Below are 12905 nucleotides of genomic sequence, written 5' to 3' on the forward strand. Positions count from 1 at the left end.
TTCCTAAATTTTAAAAACATTTGGCTTTCGGCACATATTTCAGACAGAGCCTTACTGGTAAACATTCAATACGCAGATAGCTTCAACTCAGTTAAGGCGATATCAATTGTTCGGTTTTAAAAGTTTCCCATAAATAACTGCTGCCTCAGAAGTTCAGCTATTGCAAACAATTATGGATTTAGATCCGGCATGGGCAAACTTGGGCCCTCCAGGTGCTTTGGACTGCAACTCCCACCATTCCTAACAGCCGGTAGGCTGTTAGGAATGGTGGGAGTTGTAGTCCAAAGCACCTGGAGGGCCCAAGTTTGCCCATGGCTGGTTCAGAGCTGCTTAAAATCACTCATCACTTTCATTGGGAATTAATTCCAACTAACTTAGGTCCATGCTGTCTCTAATACTGTTTCGGTGAAGTGAAGATCGAGATAGGAGCGTTTTTAATACTTCGTTGCATAGAAATAAGTAAAGTTGGCGACAAGGAGGCGAGGAGGAAGAAGGTGTGTTTCCTTTACAGCTTTAGACTTTTCGTGAATAAAGGAATTGCGCAAATTCCTGGAAAGCTGAGCCCAGCGGATTGCCCCCGAGGAAGAGAACGCCGGGTTTTTTTGCAAAAGGCAACAGGTAAGAACAAGAACGGTGCTGATCTCCTGTGATTCCTACCACGGTTTCCAGAATTAAGGTCTGCACAACGTAACTGCAACCGAGTTCACAATTTCACGTCCAAATGTGCTTTGGGAGCAATGCAATGCTTTGCTTGCACCGGTTGCGAGGCAATCCAAACTGCAATTAGCCTCATGATATGCCAGGTATGGGCAAATTTGGGCCCTCCAAATTTGGACTTCAACTCCCAGCATTCCTAACAGTCTCACCCCTCAGTGGAGTTAAGGATAGATTAATTAGGCATTTAGAAAGACTCCGTGAGAAGTTCTTGAAACCCAGGTGTATGTGGCACGATTTCATGGCTTCTTGATCGGGCCTGGGTTTGAATTAAGTGACGTTTACTTGGTGTCTCAAGTCTATTAAGCGGCTGAGGAGCGAAAGGAAGGGGTCTGAGGCTGTTAGGAATGATGGGAGTTGAAGTCCAAAACACCTGGAGAGCCCAAGTTGGACCACATTTGTGCTAAAGCCTCATTTTAGCAAGCAAGATCTATTCAGCTTTACCACCTGAGCTTTGCTGACTCGATCCTAGCCTTAAAATTAGTGGGAGAAGTATGACACTTGGTTATCAATGGTTTTGAGATCAAGGAGGCCGTCTACTAGAAACCCTTCTGAGCATCCATCCATCGCGATTCCTAAAAAGCCCTGCTCTGGAAAAGAGCACATTGTCAAACTCAAAATGAGTTCCAGAATTCACAATCAAGGCAGAGTATTGTTTCCTCTTAACAGAAACCAATAGTAAGGTAATAAATAGCTTACGAAGAACTGTTTCCCCCGCTCCTAGAAGTGCAGTCTCTGGCACTAGACTTGAAAACTAAACCTAAATCCACAGCCGGCGACTTGGTTCTATTTAGAAATAATTGCTTGACAAGCACAGGATAGGACTGTTTTCCAGAATGAAAGCAAACTTCCACCTTTGTTCTTTTTGGGTCGAGAGAGAGAGAGGATTAAGATTTCTTTATTGTTAGGAGTTCTCACATAGCCTGCTGGTGCCGGTTTCCGACTGCACGGGTCTCCGTCGAGACGCAACGATACATTCTTCTGTAGTGCAACCTTTTAGAATCCCGGAGTGTTGGGCCAGGTGTGAGAAGAAAAAAAAAGACGGGGTCCCAGCTGAGCCCCGCAATGTCTAAACAGTCCAGCAGGCCATTGTTGACGACGGTAACTTCCGACCTCTCACTCCACATTACACTGTATAACTGCCCAGGAGTTCGAGTTTCCAGCATCAAAGGTCAAAAAAGTATGGCAACATTCTTCGGCGAAAAGTGCAGCTCTGTTTGTATCGCGGCGGGAAGGGTGGCTGGACAGTCCCGCCTCCCGCCCGAAAGGGTCCGACATGAATTAAAATCCCGCGTTATAATTTTGGCAAATCGGTAAAAACAGGACTGACAAAACCCCCCTTAAGCTTCAGTTCCTTCTTAGTGTTGAAGTAGAGCACCTTTGGATTAAAAAAATAACATTAATAAGCTCAACAAGTGGACTTTCCCAGGGTTCCAATTTCGAAGGCTCCGTAGTCATCCCAATGGCATGGCCATCGCAGAATAACAATAGGTCCGGAGTTCGTGTCAGTCCGTGGAGTCTAAACTTTCAGCTGGTGGAGCGTATTTTAACCGAAACGTACCTGCAGGAAGGAGAAAGAATACAAGCTGCTATTGTAAGACATGAATACATTACACAGAGACAGGCGTCTCATCCATCCATCTATCTCAGGCATGGGCAAACTTTGGCCCTCCGGGGGTTTTGGACTTCAGCTCCCACAATTCCTAACAGCCGGTAATCCAAGTTAAAGTATGTACCGTATATACTGGAGTATAAGCCGACCCGAATATAAGCCAAGGCACCTAATTTTACCACAAAAAAACTGGGAAAACATTGACTCCAGTATAAACCGAGATACCAATAAAATTACATTAATTGAGGCCTTAGTAGTTTAAATGTTTTCGAATCTTTACATCAAATTGTAATTTAAGATATGACTGTTCAACTCTGATTAAAACATTATTTTCATCTTCCATGTAAATGTGCTTATGTATCCTTTTAATAATAAAGTAAAATAATAATAAATACAGGAAAATAATACATGTAATAATAAATAGAGTAAAATAATAAATATATTAATAAGATCAGAGTGAAATAATAAATGTATTATTTTTAATAATAATAAAAATAGAGTAAAATAAATGTAATAGTAGCAACAATAATAGAAAAAAATAATAAATGTAGTAACACCAATAATAATAGAGAAAAATAATAAATGTATTAATAATAATAAAATTAGAGTAAAATAAATGTAAAAGTAACAACAATAATTTGTAAAATCATAACCTAATTTGATGCTTAATAGGCTTTTCCTTAATGCCTCCTTATTATCCAACATATTCGTTTATCCAATATTCTGCCGGCCCGTTTATGTTGGATAAGTGAGACTCTACTGTATATATTATTACATTGTTATATTGACATAGGAGACATGGTGGAATGATGTCTTCCTGGCTTACTTCTTCACTCTGGTTTTTAAATTCCTTCAGAGGAAGGAAAGAAATGTTACAAAGAAAAGGCATAGCTGGATAATACTGGGTATATACCAGGCATGGGCAAACTTGGGCCCTCCAGGTGTTTTGGACTTCAACTCCCACCATTCCTAACAGCCCACCGGCTGTTAGGAATGGTGGGAGTTGAAGTCCAAAACACCTGGAGGGCCCAAGTTTGCCCATGCCTGGTATATATACTACCGTGTTTCCCCGAAAATAAGACAGTGTCTTATATTAATTTTTGCTCCCAAAGATGTGCTAGGTCTTATTTTCAGGGGATGTCTTATTTTTCAATGAAGAACTCACACATACTGTTGAACAAAAAAAAATGAACATTTATTATATACTGTACTGTAGTTGTCATCACAAACCAGCATAACCAGACAAACTATGAATCCTATCAAGAATTTCTTGTTACTACCATTATTTCCATGTACAACTGGTATGTACATTTACCAATCCTGCATGCTCTGGTGTTCTGTTCGGGGGGCATGCTTCCAAACAAAACCTTTGCTAGGTCTTACTTTCGGGGGAGGCCTTATATTTAGCAATCCAGCAAAACTTCTACTAGGTCTTATTTTTCACGGATGTCTTATTTTCAAGGAAACAGGGTAGTTCAAACTCACATAAACAACAACAACAACCAGAAGACACAGAATCCCCCCAAGTGAATGCATTCCTTACCTTGTCGATTGAAATCCATGGGTGGCTGCTTACAGTCTTGCGCCCGGTGCCCGCTGGCCCCGCAGTTGTAACAGGAGAGGTTCCCGTTCTTTTTATGCCCCGCACCACTGCCGCCCCCGCCTCCGCCCATGGCCCCCTGCGCCTGGTACACCCCCGCGGCGCCCGCCATGAAGTTCTGCATGGGCGGCACGGCGAAGGCGGACTGCCCGCCCATGACGGAGTCCGGCGCGAGGCCGCCGTTGTACGGGGAGTGGACCATGGGGAAGGCGGAGCTGCTGTTGTACTGCTGCGTGTTGATGTAGCCGTTGCCGCAGAGCGGGTTGAAGGGCAGGAAGGGGAAGGTAAACATGGACGGGCCCGAAAAGGGGTGCTGGAAGTAGTTGGCGTAGCTGACGGTCATGCCGCCGGAGCCGCAGTTCCCGCTGCAGCCGCAGGAGCTGCACACCATGCACCCGGGGGGCTGCTGCTGGTGGTGGTGGTGGTGGTGTTGGTGGTTCTGGTTGGAGACGGGGACGGTCCCCGACGAGGAGCCGCCTCCGCTGTTGCTGTAAAAACTGTTCTCGGCGGCCGGCGAAAGAGTTGGACTCGAACTCGGCACGGGGCAAGTGGGGAGGTTCGTCATGTTGGCAAAGGACGTGGAAGGGTGGCTACCAGAGGCGGCCGTGTTGCTGTTTGCGCAGAAGCTGCTGCTGGGCATCGGGGCGACGGGCATGCTGCTCATGGCAGAGAAGGCCACTTTGGTGTTGGCGGTGTAGAGCGCAGTCCGGGGGCTGATTATTGCTGGGGAGACGCTGAATTGCATATTGCCGGAGCAGGAGGACTGCCCGCCCGCTGCGGCGGAATCCGTCGGGACCGAAGAGGAGACCAGGAGCTTGATGGGCGGCCTCGCCATGTGGAAGACGGCGGTGGACGTCACGGTGGCCGAAGACGTGTTGGCTTCCCCGATCATCCCGGGCTGCTGGGCTGCTTTCGCCACCCGGTCCAAGGCGGAAGCGTGCACCATTTTGGTTCGCGGGACGAAGCTCATCGAGCCGTTTTCGGGGACTCCGGAGAACACTTGAAGGGGCTGGTGGCCGTCCACGAGAGGGTTGCCGAAGCCCTTCTCCATCTTGACGCTGCTCCGGGGCGGGGGCGGCCCGGGGGAGAACTTTGCCCTGTCGTCCAAAGACAGGAGCGAGTGCATAGAGGACGAGAGCAGCTTCATGTCCGCGTTCCCTCGCTCCGGTTTGTGCATAGAGTTCAATATCCGAATGGGAGTGATGTGGGGAGAAGCCGCGGCCATCAGCGGCACCGGAACGGCGTTGTGGTGAGCGGACGGACTGGACCCGGCGTCGTTCTGCACCGGGAGGACCTGGGCGGTGGGCCTCGAGGAGCCGGAGCCAAAGTGGTTCAGGATCATGACCGGCTTCTCCTTCTCCGACGGCTCCAAACCTACGAGACAGGCAGAAGGAAGGCGTAAGTCGGGGCCAGTCGCTTAAACGAGGCCGAAAGCACAGGACGGATGCCGCTTTCCCTTACGTCTCTCGCTTTCTTCCGCGCTGTCCGAGCTTTCCTCCCGGGCCTGGATTCCCATGGGGCTGGAAGAGGAGCTGGAGTACTCCGAGGAACTGCCTTCGCGGACCGCGCTCGGGGCTGGCGGATCCACGTCAACACGCAGCTCTTGCGGAGGAAAAGGGACACATTGATGATAATAATAATAATTAAAAAAACTTTACTGATATACTGCTCCATTTCCTCGAGAGGACTCAGCCGCTTAAGTGATGCTTAAGTGACACAGCTCTTACAAAGGAGGAAAGGGACACATCGATTACAAACCAAAGAAAATAAATACTTCTAATTAGAATTAGCCTGAACTTAGAGCATTCATGAGCAAACTTCAGTCCTCCAGGTGTTTTGGACTCCAACTCCCACCATTCCTAACAGTCTGAGGCCCTTTCCTTCCCCCCCTCAGCCACTTAAGTGACATAGACTTGAGACACCACATAAACATCACTTAATTTAAACCCAGGCCCAATCAAGATAAAATATAAAATATAATAAAACTTTGTTTATACCCCGCCACCATCTCCCTGCAGTGACTCGGGCCAGCTTACATGGGGCAGAGGCCCAAACAACATAAGGACAAAACATAAGCAACATAATACAAATCACAATATAAAAAAGATAAACCAGTAATACAATATATCAAATAAAACAACAATATAAGGATAAAAAATTGCATTTAAAACACATAAATGGTAAGACCGTAATAAATACAAGAAGCCATGAAATCATGCCACACACACCTGGGTTTCAAGAACTTTCTGAACGCCTAATTAATCTATCCTTCACTCCACTTAAGTGGCTGAGGGGGGAAAAGGAAGGGGCCTGAGGCTGCAGACCAAAACACCTGGAGGGCTAAAGTTTGCCCATGCCTGACTTAAGAGTCAATGGGCTTCTTCCCTTTCTCTAAGTTACCATATTTCTTTGAATACTCCCGTGCATGAAACATGCTCGTCTAACCCTTGTGCTGCGTTTACCTGTTGCATGGTTGCCACGGATGCTCTGGATGGGGCCGATGTGAGTGGTGGGTGGGACCCTGGCCACACCAGTGCTCACCGAAGAGGAGGCAGCCGGATTCAGCGTCCGCTTCTCAGACTTTTCCCTGCAGAGAGAAAAAGATGTGGAAACCAAACTGGTCAAAACAATGCCACACTTAACTAAATGTTTACTGTGAACTCACTAACACATATCACTCGTTTTAGACACATCTTTCTGTATATGCCAATATCTTTCATAGAGCGCACTATTTCCTTAATTGGCTGCATCTACTGTCATAACAAACACACCAAATGCTGTTAGAAGAGCCTTATAAACCATTCAGGGGAAATGCCAGACAATCTGATCAGGCTCACACATACAGCCCAATCAAAACATTAAACAGAACACTTACTTTTCCAACTCCAGCTGGGTTTTGAGCTTCTTTTTGGCCCCCATGGTGAGGGATTCGAATTTATTTAGGTCTTCTTCCGTTAGACTCAGGAACTGGTAAAGAAAGAATACAAAACGCTTGGATATACACAACATACAGAAGCATAAACACAATGGTCTGTCAAATATCGGCTACCTTTCATCATGAATTGATTATATAATAATAATAATAATAATAAAGTGTCCGACGTGTGATCCAATTCAACAGTCAGCAGAGTGTCTGCTGTGGACTCATCTTCTTGTGTTTCTAATAATAATAATAATAATAATAATAATAATAATAATAATAATACAGTAGTCTCACTTATCCAATATAAACGGGCCGGCAGAAACTTGGATAAGCGAATATCTTGGATAATGAGGGATTAAGGAAAAGCCTATTAAACATCAAATCAGGTTATGATTTTACAAATTAAGCACAAAAACATCATGTTATACAACAAATCTGACAGAATAAGTAGTTCAATACGCAGTAATGTTATGTTGTAATTACTATATTTACGAATTTAGCACCAAAATATCACGATATATTGAAAACATTGACTACAAAAATGGCTTGGATTATCCAGAGGCTTGGATAAGCGAGGCTTGGATAAGTGATATACCGTATTTTTCGCTTTATAGGACGCACCTGATGATAAGACGCAGATCGCCAGAAAGGGAGAATGGGGCGATCTGTGCCGTTCTCCCTTCCTGGACGCAGATTGCGTTTATAAGACGCACTGACTTTTCCCTCTATTTTGGAGGGGAAAAAAGTGCGTCTTATAAAGCGAAAAATACGGTATTGAAAACATTGACTACAAAAATGCCTTGGATAATCCAGAGCCTTGGATAAGCGAGTCTTGGATAAGTGAGACTCTACTATAATAATAATAATAATAATAATAATAATAATAATAATAATAATAATAATGATAATAATAATAATACAGTAGAGTTTCACTTTTCCAACATAAACGGACCGGCAGAACGTTGGATAAGCGAAAATGTTGGATAATAAGGGAGAATTAAGGAAAAGCCTATTAAATGTCAAATTATGTTATAATTTTACAAATTAAGCAACAAAACAACATGTTTTACAACAAATTGACAGAAACAGACGTTCAATACATGGTAACGTTATGTAGTAATTACTGTATTTACGAATTTAGCACCAAAACAACGCAATGTATTGAACACATTGACTACAAATAAAGATAAAATTGCATATAATGAATTTGCAGCATCTTAAAAGAGAATTATTATAGATTTAGTTCCGGGAAGCAAAGGCAGCCACAAGAGGGCACTTGAGATTTGAAAACCAGACTGTGATAGGCTTTCAATATGTCTGAAAAAAATATGGCAAAGCTGTTTGAAAAGCTATGTTTTTTCAAAGAAACAAATCGTATGTGGACACGTCATCTCTTTTCCACATTACATGACTTTTCTTTGGAAGAAAAATAGTATGTTCATGTCTGCAAAATGTAATAGAAGGCTGGGAAATCTCTGGGAGAGGGGGGCACTAAGGTGAACGAGGGAAATATAGACAAGAGCGGAGTGTATATGTAGATATTAAAGGGAACAATATGTCTACTGTTGCTGGGGTTCAGAGGTCGAGGGGGATGATGGGTTTCCTACTGAGGAGCCTGGGTGTGATTAGGGTGAATTGCAGACCTTAAGTGCAGGTAGTTGAAGATGAGACAAAGGATGGCCATTCCTTAGCAACAGGGGAAAGAGAAACTGGTAAAAAGTCCATTTCTCATGGGACTCGGCCTTCATCTGATGGGGAGTTTTCCCGTGATATCAGATTAGGTCTCAGCACGGAGGGAGTGAAGGACAGATTAATTAGCCATTCAGAAAGACTCAGTGATAAGTCCTTGAAACCCAGGTGTGTGAGACACGACCTCATGGATTCTTGGTCAGGCCTGGGCTTAAATTAAGTGATGTTTATTGGTTGTCTCTCAGAGCAGACAACGTTGCCAAAAGGCTCAGGTTCCTATCTCAGCGCTCTCAAGCTCACGATTAAAGTATCCTGTGTTTGCTTATGTTCCTGAAAGAGTTTTGCCTTGGGAAATGTTCCTGTTCCCATGCTTTTGGATTTATGCCTGGGATCTTGACTTCCTTGACTTCATGTACCTTGCCATTTTTGGACTACTCTTCTACTATTGATTGATAGTTCCTTTCCTACTGCTCTTTTGGAAAATGCCCTTTTTTTTCTTTGTGCCTGCTTTTCTTAATAAACTGTTGTAGTTAGTACTACTAGACCCTGGTGTCTCGGGGCTAGAATGCAACAACTGTATAATAAACGTATCACAATTGTAGTAACTCATTTTATCTATATATATAATAAAAGTCAGTGTCTTGGTGCGGTTTGGGGGACGATGGACCATGGATGATGGGATTTGCAGTAACCTCACCTGATTCACCTCCCACAGACTACTGTGATACCCATGAATGACAAAACTGTACCAAACTTGACACACAACAGATCATGGATGATGGGATTTACAGTACTTTCACTCACTTCCTGAGACCACTGCAACCCACACCAATGACTGCTCAAGACCAAACTTGGCACACATACCCCCTATGACCAACTATACATCCTGGTGCGGTTTGGGGATGACAGACCAAGGGTGATGGGACTTGTAGTACCTTTAATCACTTCTTGAGACCACTATGACCCCCACCAATGACTGATCAAGACCAAACTTGGCAGATAGGGCCCCCATAACCTACACTACATCCTGGCGCTGTTTGGGGGGGGGGGGGGGATGAACCATGGATGATGGGACTTGAATATGGGAGTTGTAGTTCACCCGCACCCACTGAACTCTGCTGACATTGGATCTAGACTATACTTGGAACACAGGGAAACAATGCCTTCTTCTCATAAGCCGGGCACCGCCAGGTCCCCAAGCTAGTATAATAATAAAATAGAAGGAAGGAAGGAAGGAAGGAAGGAAGGAAGGAAGGAAGGAAGGAAGGAAGGAAGGAAGGACGGAAGGAAGGACGGAAGGAAGGAAGGAAGAAAGGAAGTCCGATTTCCCAAGCCGGCCCAGCACTCTTACCTTGTCCATGCTGAGCTGTTTGAACACAGGGTAGTACTTGTGCAAGCGCAGCTTCCGCAGCCAGTCCAAGATCCCGTTCTGCTCCTGGGCTTGTTGCGGGGCCTGCGGGCCGGGCACTATCAAAACGGGCGAAGGGTTCTCCAACTGGGCCCGGCAGGCCAAGGACGCCCCGCTCCCTCCCGCATGCGCGCAATGGGGATGCGACACCGAGGTGGCGGCGGAAGGCGGGTGCTGCGCATGATGCTGCGGGAGGCTGCCCTGCGAGGACTGGATGCCAGCCACGCCGCAGATGGGCCTGCAGAGCCAAGGAACACAGAAAGAGATCTAGCAATTGTCCAGGTGTTTAAGACCATCAATAACTGTTGTGATTTTGCGACATGATTTTCTTTGCTTTTATGGCTTTAACCTGGATTGGTTTAATACTATTTTAATATTTGTATGCTTATATATTTTAAGTTAAGTTGCCAGTGGTGCAGCGGGTTAAAGCGCTCAGCTGCTGAACATGCTGACCGAAAGATCAGCAGTTTGAATCCAGGAAGCAGGGTGAGCTCCCACTGTTAGCCCCAGCTTCTGCCAACCTACCGTGTTTCCCCGAAAATAAGACAGTGTCTTATATTAATTTTTGCTCCCAAAAAGGCTCTAGGTCTTATTTTCAGGGGATGTCTTATTTTTCCATGAAGAAGAATTCACATTTATTGTTGAACAAAAAAAATGAACATTTATTATATACTGTACAGTAGTTTTCATCACAAACCAGCATAACTAAACAAACTGTGAATCCTATCAAGAATTTCTTGTTACTACCATTATTTCCATGTACAACACTCTATGGTACGTACATTTACCGATCCTGCATGTTCTGGTGTTCTGTTCGGCGGGCATGCTTCCAAACAAAAATTTTTCTAGGTCTTACTTTCGGGGGAGGCCTTATATTTAGCAATTCAGCAAAACCTCTACTAGGTCTTATTTTCTGGGCATGTCTTATTTTAGGGGAAACAGGGTAGCAGTTCAAAAACATGCAAATGTGAGTAGATCAATAGGTACTGCTCTGGCAGGAAGGTAACGGCGCTCCATGCAGTCACTGGAATCATGTATGCTCTTATCAAAACTGCACAGTTGTGTGGATAAGTATCACAATGGTATCTATAAACCCTACATGTGAATTCCCTTTAAAATGATCAAATCAAGATCCTCCCCTAAAAAGGAAAACACTACCTTTACCTGTTGAGTTTGCCCCTGGGTTCAATATTAACTTTGGTTCAATACTGTAGTGTGACATATCGTCAATAGCAAGTATGGTCGAAAATATTGAATTTATATTGCATGAAAGCAAAAGGAGATTTCTAAATACATGATTCTCCATGTCACATAGAAGTCTGAGAAAACACTACACCTTCGCTCTATCTTGCCACAAGGATATTGAACTTATCTTACCTTCCGGAAGCGCCCAGTGTAGCACCGACTTTATAAAGGGAAGTGTTGCCAGGATCTAAAAAGGAGACCACATGATTTGAACAGGCATTAACCAGTTAAACTGATATATTCACGTATTTCTTGGCGGGTTGAAAAAAATTCCCAAGACTCACTTGAACTCTGAAATTGCTGGGAGTGAGATGAAGTGCTGAAAAACTTCTTGACGTGGTCATTTTTCCAGACATGGGGAGGTAAGGAGGCCAAGTACCTGGAAAAAGACGCAAGTCGAGTAAGGATTTGTCTTGTGTTTGAACAACAAAGATCAAATTTATTTATTTACTAGCTGTGCCCGGCCACGTGTTACTGTGGCTTATGGGGATGCTTTGTTAGCCAGGTGGAATAGCAGTGAATAGCCTTGCAGCCTCAAAAGCCTGAACCCTGGTTGTACCCTGGCGCCATTGTGGCTGAGGGGGTTGCTAGGAGAGGAAGTGGTTGGGGCCTAAAGGGGGCAGGGCCTACCCTTCTGACCAGCAACCAGGGTTGAAAATGGCTCTTCCTCGTCTTCTAATTTGGACTTTATTTTCCAGGTTTTTTGTTTGAAAGACATAGATTTGATGACTATGTCTTTTGTGGCCAGATTTGGTGTGATTTGGGTTCACTGGTTGTGTTGTTTACTCAGTCCTACAAACGTACATTACATTTATATATACAGTAGAGTCTCACTTATCCAACGTAAACGGGCCGACAGAACGTTGGATAAGCGAATAAGTTGGATAATAATGAGAGATTAAGGAAAAGCCTATTAAACATCAAATTAGGTTATGATTTTACAAATTAAGCAACAAAACATTATGTTTTACAACAAATTTGACAGAAAAAGTAGTTCAATACGCAATAATGCTATGTAGTAATTACCGTATTTACGAATTTAGCACCAAAATATCATGATGTTTTGAAAACATTGACTACAAAAAAGCGTTGGATAATCCAGAATGTTGGATAAGCGAGTGTTGGATAAGTGAGACTCTACTGTATATAGATTTACAGTATTTATATTCCGCCCTTTCTTCTCACCCTGGAGGGGACTCCGAGCGGATCACAGGACATACATATATGGCAAACATTCAATGTCATTTATACTTTGACAAGACAGACAATTGTACATAGATAGAAGTACATATAGGCTTTTCCCATCTTCGGCATCTTAGAGGCTTGTGTTCCGCCTGAAGGCGAAAAGGGCGAAAAGACAACGATTCTGCAGCTCACCTAAGGTCCGATTCCAGGTCCATGTGGTTTCTGTCTAGGTAAAAGGAATCCGGACCAGTTAGGCAAGGAATGAACTTCTCCAAATTTTCTTCTGGGTACAGCTGATTTAACTAAAAGTAGAAGAATAGATTGGTTTCTAAACTGATATAACACAAAAAGGACAAAAGTGGGGAAGCTCTAAGTATTCATAAAAGCATAGAGTTCCCCCATGTGCCATCCAGTCCAATCTGGAGTTGGAAAACACAACCCAAGCCCTCCCAACAGATGGCCATCCAGACTTTGCTTAAACGCCTCCAAAGAAGAAGCCTTGATTACACTCCGAGGCAGTGAGTTCTAC

At 44.1% G+C, this 12905-nt stretch overlaps 1 protein-coding gene across 1 annotated transcript in view; it reads right to left on the reverse strand.

Moving 5' to 3' along the window:
* Positions 1–415: 415 nt before the first annotated feature.
* Positions 416–12905, reverse strand: part of zcchc14 (zinc finger CCHC-type containing 14) — a 34990-nt gene continuing 22500 nt past the window's right edge. Inside the window, exons 5-13 of the mRNA XM_062961634.1 lie at positions 12569–12678; positions 11476–11570; positions 11324–11378; positions 9890–10184; positions 6802–6893; positions 6389–6513; positions 5388–5528; positions 3870–5300; positions 416–2275 (exon numbers count right to left, since the gene is read on the reverse strand). Coding sequence (XP_062817704.1) covers positions 2220–2275; positions 3870–5300; positions 5388–5528; positions 6389–6513; positions 6802–6893; positions 9890–10184; positions 11324–11378; positions 11476–11570; positions 12569–12678 — 2400 coding nt within the window. The 3' untranslated portion in view covers positions 416–2219. The remainder of the gene's footprint in view (positions 2276–3869; positions 5301–5387; positions 5529–6388; positions 6514–6801; positions 6894–9889; positions 10185–11323; positions 11379–11475; positions 11571–12568; positions 12679–12905) is intronic.

This window comes from Anolis carolinensis, unplaced genomic scaffold, assembly GCF_035594765.1.
Source record: "Anolis carolinensis isolate JA03-04 unplaced genomic scaffold, rAnoCar3.1.pri scaffold_9, whole genome shotgun sequence".
Taxonomy (NCBI): Eukaryota; Metazoa; Chordata; class Lepidosauria; order Squamata; family Dactyloidae; genus Anolis; species Anolis carolinensis.